The sequence below is a fragment of the Genypterus blacodes genome, unplaced genomic scaffold (assembly GCF_046128005.1).
Source record: "Genypterus blacodes isolate CSIRO-AG114 ecotype Tasmania unplaced genomic scaffold, CSIRO-AGI_Gbla_v1 ptg000028l_1, whole genome shotgun sequence".
NCBI classification, from domain to species: Eukaryota; Metazoa; Chordata; class Actinopteri; order Ophidiiformes; family Ophidiidae; genus Genypterus; species Genypterus blacodes.
Genome location: NW_027466841.1, coordinates 3,900,391 through 3,923,104, shown reverse-complemented (window position 1 = coordinate 3,923,104; position 22,714 = coordinate 3,900,391). Strand labels below are relative to the sequence as shown.

Sequence of the window (22,714 nt, the reverse complement as noted above, 5' to 3'; positions counted from 1 at the left end):
CGGATACCCAGAGGCCATGTGGGGAATCTTCGTGCTGAAAGGCAGAAATAGTGAAGCCCTGACAGAACCAAGTGTTACATAAACCGGCGCACTGGGCCGAGATTTCAAATCGGCCTCTCGGCTTTGCGGCTTTGCGTTTGCCAGGAAAAGAAACGTTGTAATTGTTATATATGTACAAAAGCTCGTCCGTGTACACTTAGAACACAAACTGAGAGTTCATTATGAGAATCCACAAAGACCTGATGTTCTAATCTCCAACGTGATGACAGCAAAGTTTTCACACCCTCAGGCTTGTCCTCCACTGCGGGGACTTACTGCTCCTTTACCAAGTCAGACTGATTAATCGCCGCATTTTTATTTTTCCTACGGCGGGCAACATGAAAACGGGGTCTGGATTGGTTCACAGCGGCAAGAAGGTAAAGACGCTGGCAGCCACCCAGACACGGTGAGTGAAGGAATGTGCTGCGGCTCATATCTGATGCTGGGGTCATGTAATAGGGGGAGAACAAGGAGTAAAAAGGCAGCAGACACAAGCCAGAGACCTCACAGCACCCAGAAACCCCAGAGACCCCAGAGAGCCAGGACACGGCCTCAGACAGGCAGAGAGGACATATGATGATGTCACAACCTCTCAGAAGGCCCAAATATGGCTCAAATTTCAGATGTACACACTGTTCGGACATTGTTTCTTGATGTTTGGTGTGTGTATTATCTGTACCTGTTCTCCCTTCAACCAGTGTTTTGTTCTGTTGCTATAGCGTTCTGTTTATGACCCTATTAAAAGAAAATAATTTAATTTCCCTCTTCAAAGAAGTTTCATTAAGGGAGCTGACAGTTGCTGTGCGACTCACACACTCGGGTCAGGTGCACTTGGGAAGATTTAATAAACTCTTAACTTATCCGTTTAAGGCTGCACGTGCCTGAGAGGTGGACGGCACAATCGGCTATCAAAGTGTGGGCAGCAGCTACATAGGAATCGATGTGTATTCAATAAGAAGTACATGTTTCCTACCACTGACAGGAAGGGGTTGGATCTGATCCTTCCTGTTCAATTGTGCAGAATAAACATTGTGGTTGCGTGTGTGTGTGTGTGTGTGTTTGTGTGTGTGTGTGTATGTGTACGTGTGTGAGGGAGAGCCGCTCACACAGACTTGGATTTTCTACCTCAGTCATCATTTGTGACCTTGTGTTTGATGACCTGCTTCTCCCTCAGTCCTTGTTCTCCCTGTTCTGTTGATCGTGACCTCAGTGTTTATTGCATTTCAGCGTCCTGCAATGTTTGATGCTTGTTACAAACATTGCCTATATGAAAGATAATTGCCAGTGTGTTCATGTTTCTGCGTGTGTATAAAAGTGTGCATACCTACTGTGCAATGTGTGTGTGTGTGTGCGTGTGTGTTAGTCTGCGTGTGTGTGCCTGACATGCTGCTCTATGGGAGCCCAGCAGCAGCATCAGATCCTCTTTGTGTGTGTGTTAAAATCCACAGTGACAGCTCATTGTAGTGTGAACTATTCTTAGCTTTGGTGTGTGTGCATGTGTGCGCGTGTCTGTGTGCGTGTCTACGTGCGTGTCTACGTGCGTGTCCATTGCGTTTGAACGAAGGTCTGCAGAGCCACACGGAGGCCAAACGTGCTCACTTGATGGGCGGTGACACCATCATTGCTCCTCACACCTGCTCTGTCTCTTTCTCTCTCTTTCTCTCTCTCTCTGTCTTCTTCGCTCTTCCATCTTTCACTACCTTTCTCCCTCTCGCCCTCCTTGTCTCTCTTCCTCTCTCTCTTCTTTCCTCGCACCTCTCTTGTGTCCTCTGCCTCTCTCATTGTCCCTCTCTCATTCTTTGAAAACGTCTCCATATCTCTGTGTTCTGTCTTCATCCGTCTGCATGAAACCACACAGAGGCAGGGATAAGTGCGGCTCTTATTCTCTCAAGCACACAGTCTGTGTTCACCTCACCTCTCTTTAACCTCAGAGAGCCTGCAGAGCTGAATGCTTGCAACCACACGTAAAGCCCACACAGCCATTTGACTGAGGTTGCATCATCACTTTGACCTCAATTTGAATGTGTGACCTTATTTCAACATCTCCACCTACAATTATCACTTAAATAATTCAATTACTGCCTCTTAAAATCATGTTTTGTGTAAAAAAGAGGCTTAAAGCTGCTAATTGGGTGGTTTCATTCTTTCTTTTTTTATAGAGTAAGACAGCAGTTTTCTTTGGTGAACAGCCTTGATTTCTTGTCACAGAGGCACAAGCTGCTGTTTCTGTGGCGATATTCAGACTGTAATGACAGCTGAGAGGTGAGATGTGACCAGACCACAACATGACCACATCATCACATCACATCTAAAGACAGACAACCCTTTTCTTACGAGAACTCTCATAAAAATCTTCAAGCAATACTGATGAATTCCTGAGGCATGCACACACACACACACACACCCACACACACACACACACATATATAAAAGATATTTGTATGGTGGAGCTGCTTTGCCTCAGATGGCTCACAGCGCTGTCATACAGGCCTCTGGAGGTTTGTGGAGATCAGAAGGCGCCCAGTGCTCTCCATTTTTGTACCCTGAGGCTAGATTCCATTGTGAGTCTTTTACCCTGAGGGCCTTTTCGAAATGTGTGCATCATGCATATAAGGGTCAAGCCGTAATCTATTAACAAATACATCCTCTAACCCTGAATTATCATTTTGCGTTTCCTTCCGCATACAAAATGCAACTTCTCCAATCCCCTGGTGGCTGTGTAACGTTCACCCTACTGATCGCTGCAGTACTTAGAGAGCAAAAAAAACACTTCATGCATTACCAAACCACTCTAATGTACATCATGTATGCATTAAAGCAACTGCACTCCTTGTTAATTTGTGCTAATGACTACTAAAGACGACACACGGCGACTCATCACTCATTCACGCTGTGTGCACCTGGTAGCACGGCGCTAATACAGCGCTAATACGGCGCAGACAGCGGGGACGTCCGTCTCTTACATCACAGCAACAGATGTGTTGTCGCAGCAATGAATATGTTTGCTTAGTTATGTTTGCATGGGGTTTACTGAACAATACGCTCCTTCATTAGCGCCACTCTGCGCAGTGGAATAAGCACAAGGGACCGGGGGACCACATGTTGTTCTCCTCCCTGTCGTGATCCTGCACAACTGGGTTGAATTAGGATCGAATCACTTTCAGACAATTCATCCCTCTAATGATTTAATTTGTATGTATACAGAGTTATGATAAGTATCCAAACAGGTGAACTCATTTGACTTGCAAGTAAAGAGATTAGATGGGAAATTGGAGCATCTCTTTCTGTCAACCTGCTGTGGCTTTGAGAACAAACTGCCGCTGCACTAAAACTGCCTCCATTCCAACAACACTGCATTCTGAATATCCTGCATTCTAACCTCGAGCTGGAACTGTTGACCATGATTGGTTTCCACAAATCATGTGTGTGTGTGTGTGTGTGTGTGTGTGTGTGTGTGTGTGTGTGTGTGTGTGTGTGTGTGTGTGTGTGTGTTATGGTCCTGAACATAGTAGTGTGGCTCAGCTGAGATGGGCTGTCAAGGCAGCAGGTGGACAGAAAAAAGAGAAAATCCCCCACATTGTTGTCTACAAACACACTGTTTTGCCCAGATGTTCTTGTTCTTGTGTTCGCTCCTCACACAGTTCTCTGACCTCTTCTTTGCTCAATCTTTGCTCAATCAAAATCCAATCATTAAAAGCCTGGATCATTCATTTACCCTCCCAGACTCCTGACTTTGCCCTTAAATTTCCTCTGAAATTGAGCAAAAACACTTCTTCCCTCCTACATCTCTCCCTCCAGAACACCTGCTCGTCATGAAACATCCCAGCCTTCAACCTGGACTGAACCGTTCCATCACCACAAAGGAGATGAGATGATAAAAAAGATAATAATAATAATAATAATAATAATAAAGATGAGAATGGTAAAGATGTTATTATAAAAATGTACATAATTTTTAGCTTCACATAATTGGGATCTTTTGGACATTTTTCTCATCTTAACTATCTATTTAGTCAGAAACACAAATATACTGCATGTGTATGATGGGACGCAGACACAGGACACAGATTTATACAAACAATTATGAGAGTTATGGGTTTGCTTTAAGCTTTAACATTGGAGGTTTAACCAGCACACACACGTCACATTCACACTCATAAACACACACACTTGCGATAAGTTTCTGTTTGCTCTCTGAGGTGACTGAGGAGTGAGCACAGGAGGAAACACAGGAGTGAATATAGGAGTGAACACAGGAGTGAACTCCGTCGTCACTCTGCTTCTTGTCACTCTGACCACTTTTCCTCTCTCTGTGTATAATAATAATATTCCTCCTGGAGTTTGCTACAGTTGTGCGCGTCTCGTTGTGTCACATTGTGGTGGAGCGGCTCACAAACACACGCACATACACGCACACACACACACACACACACACACACACACACACACACACACACACACACACACACACACACACACGCACAGCTGATGGTGTAAACACAAATGCAGATGAAGATTTACCAGCTTTACGTCCCGCTGATCGCCGGTCGCCTCCTCGCTGCGGCTCATCTTCATCTGGCTCACACACACACACTCCCAGTGGCTCCTCCGCACTCGAGTGTGTCCGCCGCGAGTAATCCAACTTTCAACATTCAGCGCGTAACGCTGTGTGCGTAAAGCGGCGCGTCCTCCTGTCTGTCTTAACGGTAAAAGGGAAAAAAATGTAAAAACGAAACAAAACGCCTTTGCTCCTCTCTCTTCCTTCTCTTACTCTCTCTATATCTCTCGGTGTGTGTGTGTGTGTGTGTGTGTGAGTTGTTGGCAGTGAGAGCGGAGCCCACCGCCCCTAGTTGCGCTCCTTGTACCCGCATGACGTCACTGGCAGCAGGAGGGTGTGTGTGTGTGTGCGTGTGTGTGTGTGCGTGTGTGTGTGTGTGTGTGTGTGTGGTGGTGGTGCTGGTGGTGGTGGTGGTGGGGGGGGTGGTTGATCCCTGACCTCAAACCCTAAACTCACCATCTTACTTATCACTCTGGAATGTTCCAACAACTGGACTTGAGTATGTTTTTTTTATATGCATTTGGGTCGTGACCTTTGCTTCCAGCCGCTTGGCCGCATGGTGGCGCTCTAATATACATTTTTATTTAACATTTTGTCATGTCTCGCCATGTTATAGTTTGGTTCATGTGTTTAATATCTCGTCCTTGTCTCACATTATGTTAAGTATGTCTTGTGATCGTCTGCCTCGCCCTTGATTGTTGTCACCTGTGTCTCATTACCTCATGTATAAGTAGTCCATGTCTCCCCTTGTCCTATGCCAGTTTGTCTTGCAACGCCATGTTAAGTTGAGTGTCAAGTCCAAGTATCAACGTCAAGTCTAGTTTTTGGCCTCATGCATATTTTTGTAAAGTCTAATGATTTTGGAGTAAAGGATATTTTGCTATTTGAACCTCGTCTTGGAGTCGTGCATTTGGATCCAGTGTTTTTGTGCCATGGCTCCCTAACACATTTCTAAGGTTATAATTTGTCAACCAAATGTCAGATTTAGGATTCTTCCTATCCGTGATCGATATCCATAATACAGGCTGCATTTTGAATTTAGCTGAATTGTCACAAAATGTTAACATGTGAACCTTTTTACCACAATTTATTGCCATGGGTGATGAGTGTTGTGCACGTTTTCGCTCACTTATGTCTTATATGCATGACAATAGAAACATGGGCCGACCTGATGGTGGCGCTGCAGGCACATCAGCAGGTGCAGCGTCTCTTTCTCATCTGTAGTCATTCATGTATTTGACGGTCTGTTTACATTATTTTTAACACTATGTTGTCACCTACATGGCTGCTGACGTGTGTGTGTGTGTGTGTGTGTGTGTGTGTGTGTGTGTGTGTGTGTGTGTGTGTGTGTGTGTGTGTGTGTGTGTGTGTGTGTGTGTGTGTGTGTGTGTGTGTGTGTGTGTGTGAGAGAGAGAAAGAGACGAACAAAAAGTCAATGTGATATTGATTTTTGGGGATTAATAATGTCTAATCTCTTGGCTTTACTTCATAGTTTTATGTATCACTGACTTGTGCTGTGTGTGTGCGCGCGCATGTGTGTGTGTGTTCTGGGTGGTATAGGAAGTTCAGTCCGTCTATCCAAACTCTGTCCTTTTTCATTAGTACTTCATTAGTTGAGTGAACTTTGTTCTTGTCCCTCTGGAGCTCTTATGTGTCCGACGTGCTCACAGTTGTGATGTTGTAACTCTATGAAACGTCCGTGTCCTTGGCAGCAATTTTTCATTTTCTGAAGTGAGCGCAAAAGATGATTTTATTACGCCGTACGAGGCAGGAATAGCCTCCCACCGCAGATGAGGCTTGGATTTAGTATGATTGCTCCCAAAAGTGCCGAGATGTAATAATTCCAGTCTGAATCATGATTTATGTTTTAAGAGCAGACACTCAATGTAGTTGTTGTGGCGTAAGGTCAGATTCAAGCTTTAACAAAGGATTCGTCTTAGCAAGTCATTGGAAACACACTAAAAAATGCCAGTCAGCATTTTCAGAACAGACGGGCGACTTTTACACAAACACACACACACATACACTCTCCTTAAAACGAACTTTGCCCTTAAACAGGATTCAAGGCCTTTCTGGGGTGAGTCAATACAAACTGTTTTGTTTGGAGCAGAAGAAATCAACAGAATCCTCCAATATCCTGACGTTTACTGCACCACTGAGTATCTGAGGTTTATCTGGATTCTTCTGCATGAACAATAGATTTCACACATATGTGTTCTTGTAACCACGCAAGGATTATACCATTATTGCACATGAGGAATAACCTTTGACCTGTTCAGCCCTTTTGCTTTTTAGAGCCGTTTTTAAACAGTGGCGGCCTTTATTTGCTGACCAGAATAGCCGCAAATGCCCAACAGCAATGGATTGTGTCAGCAGCTTTACACTCACCGCATATTAGAGCACCCCACTCCTCCTCCTCCTCCTCCTCCTCCTCCTCCTCCTCCTCCAAGCTGTCTGAAGCTACAGTATCACACATAATGTTACCGCAGCATTACTGTTCTAAATCTGGAAGAAAAGATACAAAGTTCAATCAGGAATTGGTTATATTTCCATTAGCCTCCAGGCACGGTGCATTTAATAGGGTTACATCTGAATCCACATAACAATGACCTCCTGCCTAAGAAATCCTGGATCGTAGCACCATCTGTATCTTCTTTTCACGCTCTATAAGCTGTTAAATAACAAGAAGAAATGACTGATAATTTAATACCAACAGCACAGACGTCTTCCTCCCTCTTTGTAACGTTCCCTCAGGGTGTAGGATGGAAAACACATTAAGTCTATTCACATATGCAAGAGTTCTGGCTGAAAATAGCAAAAGCCTTATAGTATCAACAAAATGACTGCGTGTGTGAGTGTGTGTGGGTGTGTGTGTGTGTGTGTATGTGTAGGAAGAGGAGAGGACAGGGGAGGAGAGGAGATCTTCAAAACATCCAACAGGGGGAGACAGCAAAACATACACACCTCTGATCCTTATACTGAGAACTATACTCTTAAATATAAAATTTGGAATATCGATAGAAGTAACACACACACATTGTTTCTGCAGGCTATTATCTCTTTTATTCTGGTAACAAGAAATGCACACACACACACACACACACACACACACGCGCACACACACACACACACACACACACACATTTGAGACCGTCAGCAAATGCATACAAAGTAAATATTGGATTAGAGTTCAGTGATTTAAACAGCTGAGACATAAACATAATGTTGACAGCTTTAGGAATATGTGTAGCTATACAGAGCAAACCTAAATATAAGAAGTGAGGGATTTTCCAGGGTGATGGTTCTATGGTCAACCAGAGCTTCACTGTTCCTCTGAGATTATGTATCATTCAAGCTCCAAAGTGATTGGATGGACGGACAGACGGACGGACGAATGGATGGAACACATCTCTCCCTTACAAATTTTGAGATTCTGAATAGAGCAATTCTACTCTGCAAGCAGTGTGTAGATGTAGCACAAGGTCAAATCTGGCAAAACTCCATCATCCATCTAAATCCAAATCAGAATCAGAATCGCTTTAATCACCAGTTAAATTAACACTTAAGAGGAATATGCTCTGGTCCTTAGTGCGTACAAATAACATAAAGAGACAACACAAAACAACATTTAAAACAATATAAATATACACATATAAATCTGTAGTTTTGCAGCTTTAAGAGGGACTCTAATGACAAAACTCCCATTTATACATTTCTATTGGCATAAGCAGAACTAGCCAAGATGAAAGGCCAAAAACTGGGCCTCCATGGAGCTCATTTATATCTAAAATAAGTCATCATTTTCTTAAAAGCAACTTTGTGCTGCTGTTGTTGGAACGTCAGGAACAACTGTGGCATTTAAATGTAATTATGAAATCATTTTCCCGTCCATGTTTGGATTAGAATGAATTTGGTGTGACTAATGCAGCGCTGCAGACACAAACCCAAACAGTCAGTTCAGTCATGTCACAGTGAGATCCAAGCAGTGTGTTGAGCCCCCGGGTCCCTCGGGGGCCAGTGAGATCAGTGAGCTGCAGTGCCACATCACAAACATAAAATGCCCTCAGAGTTTTGAAGATGATTAGATGGTTCTGATAATGTGACTCTGTTCTGTTCCTAATCCACAGATTGGCAGAACCTGACGGGTTTATGCTCTAATTGATGTAAAGTCGACTGCTACTGTGATGAAATATGAAGCAAAGGACACTAAAGAATCACAGCCTACAGCATTTTCATGGTTCCCTTCATCTTTAATCGCCTCATTAGAATCTATTCAACCAATTAATCATTCATGTTTGATCTGAGCCCAAACACACCAGGCAGAGCAGCAGGAAGTATATTTCCTTTATCTATGCTTGAGCTATGATTTAAAGAGTCAAGAATAGCTTTGCAAAGTCAGGAATTATTCTCTAATTATTATGATTCATGTGATTTGAAATTCTGGGCTATTGACAATTTTAAGGGGTTATTTAGACTTTCGGTGGTCATTTCCGACTTATACCTGTTTTTCCTTTTAAAGCTTAACTTTGTAGTTATTCCAGATTTGAGTAATTTTCAGGAATTTTCTGAAATTTGTAAACATTCCAAATTCTTCCCAGTTATTCCCAATTTATACTCTTTTAAAGGCTTTTTAACAGTCTTGCCCATTCAGAGGCAACTTGAGACTAAATTGACTTTGACCAGTTGACCAGTTTGAAAAGTATTGGAGCCCAAACTGGAGGTACTTGAGCGACAGTGAAATGACACGAGTGGTGCAGCAACACGTTGTGGAACATCACACACGCATTCCTGCACCAGCTAACTTTAGGCAACATATGACCAGCCATCAGTGTGTGTGTGTGTGTGTTGCAGTGTGATCCACGTTCTGCTGCCAGGTCTCCATCAGCGAGCGGTGCAGCGTGTTCAGAGAGGAGCTGATGGATGTACAGTCATGCTGAAATGCTATTAGCTCCGTTCTCACCTCTGCAATCTGTGACAGCACAGCTCCCCCAGAGAAACGCCGCCGTGACTGATGTGGGCTGGACATCTTATCAGACGTCAGCTCTGCCTGCAAGGGGTTGAGTAAAGCTCAGCATGTGTTCATAGCTAGTGACATTCGAAGAGCTCTGGGGACGGACGAAGAGGCTCCAGCAGAGCTTTTGATAGTTTCACTTTGCACTTTGCACACTTCAATTTCCCGCTCAAGAGCCCATTGCTTATCGATGCATAGGTGCAGTCCCAGACCTTTTTGTGGGCATAGGTGTACCTATTGGTAGGGGGTTGCACAGTTTAAATTACATTTGCTGTAAATGGTGCAACACAAACTGAAACTAAGGGCTACAGCTCCAATAACAGTGTGTGCTTCAAGAGGCATGACACTATTGGCATCTATTTTTGGTGACCTTTGACATGGTGCATTGGGTTTACGACATCTTGCTTTGTTGGCCATGATCTCATGAAGCCACACACTGAGTGATAACTTCAAATTTCTGACATTAACGTTCCCTTATGATCTGTTCTCATATTACATGAGTTTTCGTGCCTTTGCTTGACAGAAAGTGTGCGTTCACTGACTCAAACAGGAGTGTGTATTTATTCTAAAAACAGTGGCAGGTGCGTTCTCGTGTGGACCGCTGATGCACAATAGAGACCAGCAGCTCATGTCACAGACCCAAACCACGTCCCTGAGTGTAAAAATAGCCTGTTGGCCAGAGGTGTTATCGCCCCATACACACTATGCTGTGTACTTAAAGCTCTGGTATACAGTAGATCTGTGAATCTAGAAGCAATATGGCAGTCAGAGCTCTTAATATAAGAACTGGCAATATGTCAAGACTAAATATATGGAAAATGACTGAAGTGTTTCATTTTCTTTTGAGCTTTTACATTTGCCAACATCCAAAGCTATGAAACACTTCCAGCACAGCAGAGTCCACAGGCAAACCTTTCCCAAGTGTCCATAGATTTCCCATCACGGGGTCCACCCAGTCTCTTTCCAGTCCATTACAGGCCATCCAGCATGGAGTTTGACATTTCGAGCCAGAGTGAGTAACTAGAGAGCAAGCAACTGTAAAGGAATTCTTTAGTAACATAGTGTACACTTCAGTGGGAAATATGAGGCATGAAAGGACAAATAGAGGTTTTAGGTTCTAAACCCTGCAAGATCTTCCAGGAGCTGTAGTTTTTCATGACTAGAGTTTATCATATTTATATGCAGGATGACCCAAAGCCCCACTGGTACAACAGAGAAAACAGCTAAACTCCTTCATGAGCAGCAGTTTTACACAAATGCAAAAACATTCCATCTGGGCCAAAAGGTGAACACGGACTCAAAGGTCACAGAGCAACCAGGGTTGTAAAACTAACACGTTGGCAAGTCAAATGGTTTACATTCATTGCATTGAATTCTTGAGTCAAATACAGTTTAATACATCTAATATAGAAGAGTTTATTGCTGTGATAACTTACTTTCACCATCTTAAACGTTTTAATTCTACATTCATTGTTTGGGTCTCAGTTAAATCACTTCCTGAATTTGTGATGTAAAGTGAGTGTGTACAGCGTATGTTAGGTCAGAAGGTTTGCAGGACGATGCAGTAAAAACCAGTTCACTCCCAGCAGGATCTGAACCTGGTTCTTCCATGGAGCTGATGCATGTGCTGCCATATTACAGCATAGGAGTTTGAGAGGTTACTACTACAGCGCCCCACAGTGAAGACATGACTGGTTGGATCGACATTAGTTTGTCTAAGACTATCGGGCGGACTGATGCTGAACTCAAAATGAGAGAATGTGAAAGATACTAACAGGCTGTAGACAATGACGTCATTTGTTAAAGACGAGCCTAATCTGTGCTAAATTTAACTACTTGGATGAAAATAATTTGACTTGTGGGGACACAAATCAAATTGTTGCAATTTTAATGTTCATTAAAAGTCAAGCGCACATGTAACTCGTGTTTGACCAGAGCCCCGTTAGCCAGCTCCTCTCCAGCTAAGTCCAGACAGCTTTGTCAGGCTCAGCCAGCAGAGCTAGCCGTCATCATCCTGTCTGGGCTCAGCTGGACTCGGTCTGTTTCCACTTCCCACGGCGAGGACGAGGGGTTGGATATCTGGGAGGCCCCGACTCTACTCTACTCTACTCTACTCTACTCCACCATTACCAGAGGGTTAGGGTTAAGGTTAGGGTAAGGGTTATCTTATGGCCGCCGGTATATTGCGCACACACTGCTGATAATATAAATCCCTGCGGTAGTGCACTGCGGTAGCTTCTTGATACTTTCTGGTACATAAACCATTGCAGAAACATTTTTCCAGGCACTTCACGCGCATTGGCAAAGAAACAAGAGAATGGAGTTCAAATAAAATGGCAATGGTTTCAGTGGTTGTTTATGTTAAACCCTGGACAACTACTACTTTATGGGGGAATAGCATCAGCATCAGCAATCATACGTTCCCTTGTTCTGTGTGTCTCTGAATGGATCTATAATTGTATAAATTGTGCCAATTCTGTTCATATTTCTATTCCCACCTGCAGCTGAAAAACAATAACACTAAAACAGTTTTGAAACCGCCGCTGCACATCCTGTCATCAGAGCAAACCAAGCAATCGGCACATCAAGCAGCAGTCATATTCTATATTAGTGCAATATGTTTTTATATTTTTGCTCCAGAAGTACCACACAGATCGAATTGCTGAGAAGAATAAAATGGAATTCATTCAGAGCTGTTGTTGTTGTTTGGGTCGGATCATATAAGGGAAGTATCTGACACGTCTGAGACTATGAGTATGCTAAATAAATGAATAACTGAATGATTATCTGCCCTTAAATGGCAAACAGAGCAGAGGAAAAGGCACAAACAGCAGCAGATTGTGAGCAGTCATGGCGACCATAAAAGATTACCTTTGGTGCATATGATGATAGATTTTTAGATATTGATGTATTTTAGATAAACCAGTTGTGGCTCTGGGGTCATTATCGCGTCTACTGAGCTCTATGGCGACGATCAGAAACACATTTAGCCGCGTTATTTGCGAATAAGCACACGGCTCTGCCTGAGGCGGAATACAGCCAACACACATGGTCTGACCCCACCGACCTTCTTTCTTATTGCATTGGTGTTTCCCCCGTCTTCATAATTTATCACCAAAGAGCATCGTCTCATTACTATTCTACAGGTGTTCATGTATGAATGAATCCATGTTTCCTTTATACCTGAGGATCAAAGCGGCACACTGACTCCGTGGGGGGGTTACACGATGGTGTCAGGTGCTTTTTTTTCCGCATCAGTTTTCTGATATTGAAGAGTTTATGCATGAATGTGATGGTTGTGTTTGAAGCTCTCTAGCTGCTCATTGGCTGGGTCGCCGTCTTGTTATATTGCATGGTTCTCTCCTATTAAATGAAGCGTGTCATTCCATGTCCCACACTACTAGTGAATGGAAGCAACAACCATTTTATTATTATGACTGCACTTCTCAGCATCAGGCATAGAGACGCTGGTTACTGTGGATACGACAGGGAGGGAGGGATCGTAGCTGTGCTGTTGTTGAATTATATCTTAAACTACGTCTAAAAATGACCTTTTACTCACATGATTTGGCTGCAGTAATAGTTTAAAGTCACATAGTTACTGTGTGTATCCATCAATCAAGGGTCCAAGACAAATTCGCTTTGATTGGATCTTTATTATGTCAACTCACATCTCTCAGCTGAACATAGTCGTTTAGTTTTCTCATCATAAGATTCTGTTCTGGAGCTCGGTTGTTCTTCTCTAAGGTCAAACCCAGGTCAAACCCTGTACAATCTATATGTGCAGCAATCACAATTGACAAGTGACAATAGTTTTATTAGTTATTTTGATCTGAATGTCACAGGTGAGTAATACTACAAACACGAGGCTCTGCTCTCATTAATACCTGCCAGAAATTTATTAACTCCTGTAAAGAAACATCTGTAAATATTTAAATCTTTGCTGAGAAAAATGTGACAGGGGTGCTGCAGGAACACACTGGTAACATAATTCACACGGCCAGGATGACACATACTTCATCAACCCGACGTGTTTTATGTGTGGATCCTGCTCTGCTTTTCATGAGGCAGCTTGGATTCTCTTTATTACTGAGCATTGTTACCCAGGGACGCATTTATTTGTCCTCCTTTTTTTCTCTACCGCTGCCTTGTCAAGTGTGGCTGACCTCATTGAATTCATTTTGACTGTTGTGTGGACGCTTGTATCCTCATCTGACACTTTGCCTCTTCTTCTTAGTCGTGATCAATTGATTATGAACACAAAGTTCCCACTTTTGTGCACATTAACACTTGAAACATCTTTCAACACATCTTATTGTTTTTATCTATAAATAACTCAATAGAACTGTTTGCTAAATGAAACCGAGCCGCTGGTTTGTTTGTTTGGTTGTTTGTTAGCCGTCCACGGGCCTAAACAGCCTTAATTACAGTAATTACTGCATGTTTGGATCTGCATAATTGTAATAAGTGGTGCAAAGCTTACAAGCGGCTCATTGTGCATCATCTTGGCCAAAGGCTAGACAGTTAGTTCCACTGTACGCTGCATGATCCCATTAAATTAGCGCTCAGATGGTTTTCAATAAGTAACTTCTTTCCAATAAACACGTCGCCCTTTGGGATTTTTAATGATCAAAACCCTTTTTGTTTGTTGGTTTGTTTGTTTGTTCTTCCTTGAGAATATCTATACTATCCATCAACAGCTCACTCATAATCGCCCTTCTGACTTGATTCTCTTTCATTTTACTGTGATTCTTTGTCCATTCACCTCTTTTCTTCTTCCTCTCTTTGCTCCTGTGTCATGTTTTCTTCTTTCACATGTGTCTGAGTCGACACTCTTTTTGATTGATGATGTTTTCTTCCATGGCTTTTGCTTTTACAGTAATGTTTCTGTCTGTCTAATTCCAGCTGCGATGACGCATTTAGGATTCTGTAAGAGTCAATTTCATCTCTCACTACCGTTACGCAGACCGACAGGAGGAAAAAAAGCTTTCAAAACAGGGCACACTTGTGTTATAATTTTTCGGATTCGACCTCTGTGACTGCAGGAGAGTGGCAGCGCTCCACTTCCTGTTCGGCTGTTTGAATTTCTTTTCACTTTCACTCAAATTAATTCAACAATGGGCTACAAAGAATACAACACCAGTGAGTCAACAGCAGAGCTCTGGTTTAAGCTGATTCCGTCACTGCCTCACAGTATGTGGGGGTGCAGATTGACTCTGGACGCAGTGGGAAAATTGTGGCCAGTGGGAGAATTCAGCATATTTTTGTACTGTGGCGTCAATCTCCACATATAGACTTGTGAATTGCTTTAAAAGTAATTGAACAATCTAGATTCTTGACTGTGGCTGTGCGCAGCCTGTGTGAGTCTTCAGTCCAGCGTCCTCAGCCTGTTCTCTGAGCTTTACAATCAGCTGTTTATGTCAGCGAGGTCGCTTCCCTACGGTCACGCTGCCATGGTGACCAACATCTGCCATGATGAAAAGTCCAGGAGCAAGAAAGTGAACCTCCACAACCTCCTACATCCTACATCCTGGTAGGAAACAAGACAAATAGAGTGTAACGCCTCCTACTGACAGAATCTGATTTGGGGCAGAATCACTGTTTCTATTGTTACATTTGAGTCAGTGAAGTGAAGAAAGCTTTTTTTTGACAGGACACAATCAGCAAAAACACAAAGTCATTTCAACTCTATGCTGAATGCACCATAAGTGTGAACATTCAAAATCTTTCTCATGTTGCTTCTATCTAAAAGGGCAAGAAAATCCAAGCAAAAGCATTAAATTGATGTCATCTCGAGTGAAACGCTCTGCCAGAAGGTGGACCCAGGAGACAAAAGCAAGTGTGAATAGGAAACCGAATGAGATGCCCAGTTTGTGGGAATTTTAAAACAGTTTATTGAATGAGAGAAAGGAGCGCTGACAGCTCTCAGACTGTGCTGGAGAATCCAATATCATACAAACAACATGTCAGGTCTGCAAAAGCTTCAGGTTCTTCATCATCCAACAGTTCAGAGTGAAATACAGGCCGCTACTGCCCCCCTTGACCAAGCAGAAGCACTGCAGCCCTCTCTCCACTCTCTCTGCAGTTAGTGAACACATCAGTAAGACATGGATCAGTGTTTATCTTTGTGTTCACATGGGAACAGAACATTGGGTTCTCCTCATCCCACCAGAGGCTTAAATGCAATTAACCGGCCTGTGTGATGATCACTCCTGATCCATCCTGACGCATACTCACACATGGGTTGTGCAGCTCAGAAGCACTTTTCCCTCTCCGATCCCTAAGTAATGTTGTTACATAGCTGGGTCTCACGTGTGCCATTTCATTTAGTGAACACAAAACATTTCATGTGTGAAAGTGATTGAAACTGTACCTTAGATAGCGGTGACATGAATGTTCATCTGGGCTGGTGCTGTTGTTATCATACGCCTGCGTTCAGTGTCTCCGATGACGGGAGGACGGGATGAAGAGCTGGGTGAGGGCGACACATATCGCTCCAGGAAAGCAGAGCCGATCCATCAGATGCTCACTGATCCAGACGTCAAACCTAGAGTGAAGCAGTTGACGGACGGGCAAACACACCAGGTCTCTGTGTCAAATCCCACATAGGAGATATATGTCCCCTTTTGCTTCATCTTTGGTGGAAAGAAGTATTGATGCATGTATAAATGTGTCCTTGAAGTCAAGACGTGTGTTTTTGACCCTTTTCTTTGAGGCGTTTGATGGAGGTCACTGTTTCCACCAGAAGTTCCTCCCTCACCATCAAATCCCAAAGGCTTCCGAGAACTTATAAATCCGAGCAGACACACACACACTTGTGTCTAACACACACTGCATGGCCCTCTACAAAAACAACTGAAGGACATTACACTTTGGTAAGTATGTAAACATTTATCCATTTGGATCAATATACAAAGAAAATACAATTTAGAAAGCATTGTGGGTAACTTCCAGTGTGTCAAGTGGTTATACTTTGTTTAAAGCGTTCTAAAGAAGATGTTACAATGAAGTCGTGACCCGGCGATGCTGCGACAAATGTGACGCAGTGTTTGTGACTAGATTATCTGGAATTTTAGGATTATTCTTAAAGGGATTAATCCTGTTTATCAAACATGCAAATTAAAATAGTTTATGGAATTTGTCGTTTTAAAATGATCTGTGTAAAGTAAATGGTAATAAAAGATTTGTAATTTGACATGGAATAATCCAGGAAAGTCTAACTTTAGTCAAGTAGTATATAAAATAGAATAAGATAAAATAAGATGTTTTAGTGAAAGACAGACTTTCACTAATAACAGATACAGTATATTAATTTTATGACATTATATCATTATTATTATTACGTATTGTATATTATATGTCTTAAAAGTTGAATTGTGCTTAATCTGATATTTCCCAGAATAACTATTACATATAACACTTCTTACACTTTATCTACTTAAATGTAATAAATATTACAAAATATTCTGTTTGGTCTGTTCCATTTATAGCAGAAATGCCCGAGGAAAAACATAATTGATTTAAGTCTGACATCTCTGGACGAGCGTCCCCCTGTGTGTGTGATTAGTCCTGCGGGAGTGTGTGTGTGCCCTGAGGTAGAGCCAGTAGCAGAGGGAGGTAAGAGAGGTAATCCACAGGGGAGGGGAGAGGGAGGAGAGGTCCACTTTGATCAAGAACAGGCCCTTTGATGGCTCCGCAGGGGCCGAGCGTAGCCTCCGGCGGTCGTCCGTCTGTATACTGGAGGGAGCTCAGGTGCGCTGGATGTGAGGAATCTGGTATTTTCAGATGAGGAGGTCACGCAAAATCAGAGCCACTCTAAAACGTCCCAGAGCCCAGAACAAAGCTTAGACATTATGGGCCCACATTAGAGAGATACTGCATCCATTTGTGCTCCTTCTTTGAGGGCCCGTATGGAGACACAGAGGGCAGCTGAGGAGGTCTTACTTCATGTCTGACTCCTTGGCAATTTATATTCCATCAGTGCAGCCATTATTACATTAATTTTCCAGGTTATAGTCCTTTCTTTTCGTCATATGATAGCTTTAGGAAATGCACAATGTCAGAAAAAGACATTTAAAAGCACAAAACTGCAGACTTTCCACTGGCTGACCTGACTCACAAACATCTCCAGCTACATCGTCTAGATGCAGAATGCCAAATTTGCCATTTTAATTTTGCGGCTGCCCTTTTATTCTGCCATAAAGAGGGTGGGGCTGTTATCATGAGTCCCTTAAGTGGATAAGATGCCCGCTGGTACACGAAGTCAAGGATCCCTGAGGAAAGTCTACACAGACAGAATAACAGAAAAACAGCCTGAGGAGAGGCCCGGACAGTGTTTGTACTCTTCTCTCGCCCTCCAAATGTCTCATTGTAACTCTGCCGAGACTGCAGCTGATTAGAAATACGGACTCTAATGAACAACAATGCGTATGGCGTATTTACGCCAGCTAGAAAACAAGCTCACGACACGCAGAGAACATGAAACTAATGGAGAGAATAATGTTTATTCCAAGAGTCAGTCCATCAAATTCAGACAAAACAGGTTTCACTTTACGCGGTGCAATAACCCTTTGAATTGCATATTTGCAGTTATATTGTCATTCAAATAGTAGTTGGTTAGATGAGGGAGTGAATGACTGAGTGCTGTCATGACGATAAATCTGTGTTTTTGCTCCAATCAGATCCATGGCGGAAAACTCGACCTCCATCCTCAACGGCACGTCTGACATCAATGCCACAGTCAAACCCTTCAGCGTGATCGACGGCTGTGATCACATGCTGGAGGGCGTTCACTTTGACCTGACCATCCAGTGCTTTAACGTGATCGTGGGGATCCCCGCCAACTTGCTTGTCATTGCCATCCTCATTCAAAATCGCAAAGAGCCCTCCACGTCTGACCTGTTCCTGGGCTGCCTTGCCTTCTTGGACGCCTACTTCGGCGTCATGGTGCCCCTCAGTTACCTCAACCTCTACGTCTGGCAGAGTAAGAGGGTCTGGTCCTCCATTAAGTTCTCGTACGGCGTGAAAGACACAAGCGGCCCCCTGTTCCTGTCCTGCGTCTGCCTGGACCGTTTCGTGGCTGTCGTCTTCCCTATTGCGTTCGGGCAGCTCAAACACATGAAGTATAGGTTAGGCCTCACGCTGCTGGTGTTTTGCCTCACTTTTGCCTACTCTGCAGCCAAGACCGTGGGGGGTCTCCCCAACTTTGAGAAAGTGTTCACCGGTGAGATCCTGGTAACTTTCTCATGGATGCTCGTGTGTAACCTAAGCATCCTGTGGGCCCTGAAGAAGTCCCGTGGAGCAGGGAAAGATGAGATGCACCCCATGAAGAAGAAGGCATTCAAGGTGGTGCTTTCCATGACTGGTATCGTTGTGTGCAACTACCTGCCACCCGTAGCACTGTTTCCCTTTGAAGACCACTACAACCCTGAAGTGTTCCGCTGCTACGTGCAGCCTGTGGGCTTCGCCTTCCTCAACATCAGCAGCACCATCCAGCCGCTGGTCTACCTGTCGCGCTTGGAGAAGATTCCTTTCCTCCCTGATGCCTGGGTCAAGAGTTGCTGCAACAACAGAAACCCACCAACACAAAATCCACCTGCATAGCTTTATTACAGAATACATAAAAGAGCATATTGAGCCCTGTGGATACCATGTGTGTCATTTATGGCAAAACAGGTGTGAGAGTAGAAACTGGATCATATGAATACTGAATACTTTGCTGCAATAGGAAACACATATATAATTTTTTATTCAAATATGCATAAAAAAATGGAAGATTTGAATTGCACTTCCTCCTTAAAGTGTGTTGTGATATTTCCTCTTGTAGCTGTGCTGAGGTTAAACGCTCCCGAATTAGTTTGACTTTGGCGCCCTCATGTGTACAAAGAGAGAAATTAAGTCTAACCCCTCTGTTTTAAACTTGCTGTTCTTTGGTTTCTTTGCTGGAAAATTGCACTTCTTCTTTTTAGAAATTGCACTTCTTTACACTTCAAATTTCATTTCTCCTTCTTTTCTCCCCTTTTTCCCCCCAAAGCAGCTCAGGTCACATGTCAAACATCATTACACAAAATGTTAAATTAAAAAGCAATTACAAAGGTTTACACATTGTACATGTGTGCGTTTGACATACTGTGTGTGTGTGTGTGTGTGTGTGTGTGTGTGTGTGTGTGTGCGCGCGCGTGCGTGCGTGCGTGCGTGCGTGCGCGCGTGCGTGCGTGCGTGCGTGCGTGCGTGTGTGTGTGTGTGTGGCAGAGTTCCAGTGCAGTAGCTTATTGGTAATTTAATACAATGAAAGGTTTCATAGAGGAATGGATGAGGAGCCAGAGTAACTGGGGATGAAGAGCTTTCATCTCATTGGCGCAGCATTGTGCTAAATACCTTTTCTGGTAAGATCCTGATCGGACTGTTGCTTTGTGTATAAAAATATGGAAGCAGTGTTTCTTTGAATGTGTGTGTAAACTTAAACAGGAGTGTGTCATCAGCATGATCAAAAAAAGACACACTCCCCTTGTCGTAGTCCAGCTGCACTTTGACCTGGTTGAGTTTTCTTGGCACTGTCAGTGGGGTGGGTGGGGAGGTCATGGCCCTGAATTCGCTTTCACGGAAACACAATGTCCAGAAGCCATTTTCAGGCCGAGCGGCAACCTCTGCATTCCGGGGTATGGACACGGAGGCCACGCCCAGGAGCCAGTCCTGATTATTTCCCGTTTCCACCACCCAGCGGTGACTTCCTGAGCCCAGAGCACTCATGCCGACCACCTCAGCGCTGATGTGGAAGCGCTCCGGGTTGTCTGGGCAACAGCTGGGCTGCTTCGAGTAATGGAGGGAAGTGAGGTCGTCGGACAGGATGAGGCGGGGGTGAGCTGTGTTTGGGTCCAAAGTCACAGGAGCTAACAGACAGAAAATTATAGACCATTTAGAAAGTTGTCGACGTTGGACATGGTTTGGATTTGTACTCACTTGCATAACGCTTCAGTGTACTCACTGTACTCAATATGGTCCAGCATTTTCTCCCAGATTCGATGCTTGAGGTTGCAGAGATGTTTGGACACATCGATTAGACCTCCACACATGTAGTCTGAACCAAGTTGTGTGCTGTTGCATCTGTGGTCACAACAGATTCTACACTGATCATTGGTCTCACTCATGCTCACATGAATGCAGCCATAAAGTCCATGGTGGTGCCAACATACCTGTCCTGAGTGGCTTTGAAATTCTGGAGAAGTAGAAACAACAAGTCAAGGTTGGAAGGTTTTGATTCAATCACAGTGATGAAAAGGTTTGAGTGAAGTGCACAGAACAAACCTCCAGCAAGACCATGTTGTCTTCTTTCAGGTCCTCCTGGATCACTGAGATGGTCTCTGAGATCGACAGCATCTCTGCTGAAAGCTCTTTGATCTTATCCTTCATTCCAGCCATCTTCTCGTCTTCTTCTTTCCTCACAGCTGCTAATCTGGCTGACTCTTCTTCGTAGAGGACCTGATGCAGCTGCTCAAACTGGTTCTTGATCTGTTTCTGTGTTTCCAGGGCCTGATTCTGAGGGGAGATCATTGCAAAGTGGTTTCAGTTGAACTCATTTACATTGAAAAGTGAAGAAAGGTTTGTCCTCCTCTCGGTTGGTTACCTTGATGTGATTGAACAGGTCTGCAGAGGTCCTGTGAATTCTTTTGAGGTTGTCCAGTTTATCCTGCAAGCTCTTGAGGGACAGCGAGAGTTCATCCTGCAGGTCACAGGTCGCACACACACGCACACACACAGACAAAAACACAACCACACCTATCAGACAGCATTGTGGAATAATGTTTTCATATCCTCTGTATATTTATAGGCTGTTACTCATCGCTACAAGAAAACAGTGTCAAGCACAGTCAGGACAAACCTGAGGAGCAGCATTCTACCAGGACAGGAAGAATCCAGTCAACCGACCTCATGAAAACGTATGTTTTAAAAACAAAATTACACCCTGTCAGCGCAGCAGGCTCATGTTAAAGTCTAATAGATGGCCGTGTTATGTTCGTCTCTCTCACCTTGCAGTCCAGCACTGCCTCCTCTACAGGGGAGCAGTCGTGGGTCTTGTGTTGTTTGGACGACTGGCACACCACACAGATGGGCTGTTTGTCCACCAGACAGAAGAGTTTCATCCTCTCGCCGTGGAGGTCGCACTTTGCCTTCTCTTCCACCTGCATGGAACTCTGACTCCTGGCTTGCAGAAGAGCTTCACACAGATTCTTCAAAGCTAAATTGCATGGCGGAGTGGACTTGGTGGCTTTCTTCCTGCATATGGGACATTCGCGCTGCCCTGTTTCCCAGCAGCGCTTCAGACACTCCTTGCAGAAACTGTGGCTGCATGACAGCAGCACGGGGTGGGTGAAGATGTCACAGCACACAGGGCACGTCAGGTCCTCTTCTGGGAGCGACATGTTCATAAGCTTTCCATGCAGATGAGAAAAACTCCACAGTCCTCCGGTGTTAATGCTCATAAATCATTCCACCAGCAAAATCATGACTCAGCCGTCTGGACTTCTCCCTCCTCAGAGCTTCAGAGCGCACTGACCGCTTTCCTATTGTTCTTGATCTGAAGCAGTGCCCCTGGTTTCCCTGTGCCCTCTGTGGGAGTCACTAAGATCATGAAGCAATGTGAAACTGCACTGTATGTGGAAGTGCTGAGAAACAGGAAGTAAATCCCCATTGGCCAGTGTTGGGTAAGCTTAAAACTGGTTAGTAACTAACGCTACAGGTTTGGAACGTAATAGTTCAGGATGTTGATGTGTACATGACACCGAGGCAACCAAATGATTCTTCTGTGGTTTGCCGCATGAGCGTCTTGATAAGATATTTTGATCCCTGACATGAAGCAAGACGACACAGGAAGTCGTATCAAGGGTGATTCCAATACTGCGTCTTTAATCGTTGTATTCAATGACTTTGGCTTTGTTGCCCAACCCTCTCAAACAGGCTGAACCAGCTCAGAGCACCCCGGCAATTACACTGTTTTACTACTCTAACCAGTCTCTCTCCAAGATACAGAGAATGTGGTTTGTCTCTTTATTTCCTTATTTTTTGGCATATCTTTTCATTAAAAAACTTTTTTTGCAGAATTTTTAATA

General features: G+C 43.8%; 3 protein-coding genes across 3 annotated transcripts in view; 1 reads left to right on the top strand and 2 right to left on the bottom strand.

Annotated features, from left to right (window-relative positions):
- gcgra (glucagon receptor a) overlaps window positions 1–4,895 on the bottom strand; it is a 30,197-nt gene extending 25,302 nt beyond the window's left edge. Inside the window, exon 1 of the mRNA XM_076144148.1 lies at window positions 4,561–4,895. The gene's annotated coding sequence lies outside the window, so the exon portion shown is untranslated. The remainder of the gene's footprint in view (window positions 1–4,560) is intronic.
- On the top strand, window positions 378–19,574 carry LOC142993578 (G-protein coupled receptor 183-like). The gene is made up of 2 exons (XM_076144363.1): window positions 378–445; window positions 18,290–19,574. Exons 1-2 carry the CDS (start codon window positions 378–380, stop codon window positions 19,209–19,211), a joined length of 990 nt encoding a protein of 329 aa, XP_076000478.1. The 3' UTR covers window positions 19,212–19,574.
- Window positions 19,575–19,641: 67 nt separating this feature from the next.
- On the bottom strand, window positions 19,642–22,448 carry LOC142993589 (zinc-binding protein A33). Its single transcript, XM_076144386.1, has 6 exons — window positions 21,635–22,448; window positions 21,232–21,327; window positions 20,913–21,143; window positions 20,801–20,823; window positions 20,593–20,711; window positions 19,642–20,497 (listed from the first exon to the last, which is right to left on the bottom strand). The coding sequence occupies exons 1-6, from the start codon at window positions 22,085–22,087 to the stop codon at window positions 19,959–19,961; spliced, it is 1,461 nt and encodes a 486-aa protein (XP_076000501.1). The 5' UTR covers window positions 22,088–22,448; the 3' UTR covers window positions 19,642–19,958.
- Between the last annotated feature and the right edge of the window lie 266 nt (window positions 22,449–22,714).

Coding starts and splice junctions, on each gene's coding strand:
- LOC142993578 (XM_076144363.1), top strand. CDS start 378: ATGAAAACGGGGTCTGGATTGGTTCACAGCGGCAAGAAGGTAAAGACG. Junction 446..18,289: donor CTGGCAGCCACCCAGACACG/GTGAGTGAAGGA, acceptor TGCTCCAATCAG/ATCCATGGCGGAAAACTCGA.
- LOC142993589 (XM_076144386.1), bottom strand. CDS start 22,087: ATGAGCATTAACACCGGAGGACTGTGGAGTTTTTCTCATCTGCATGGA. Junction 21,328..21,634: donor AGGCAGTGCTGGACTGCAAG/GTGAGAGAGACG, acceptor TGTGACCTGCAG/GATGAACTCTCGCTGTCCCT. Junction 20,824..20,912: donor ACAACATGGTCTTGCTGGAG/GTTTGTTCTGTG, acceptor CTACTTCTCCAG/AATTTCAAAGCCACTCAGGA.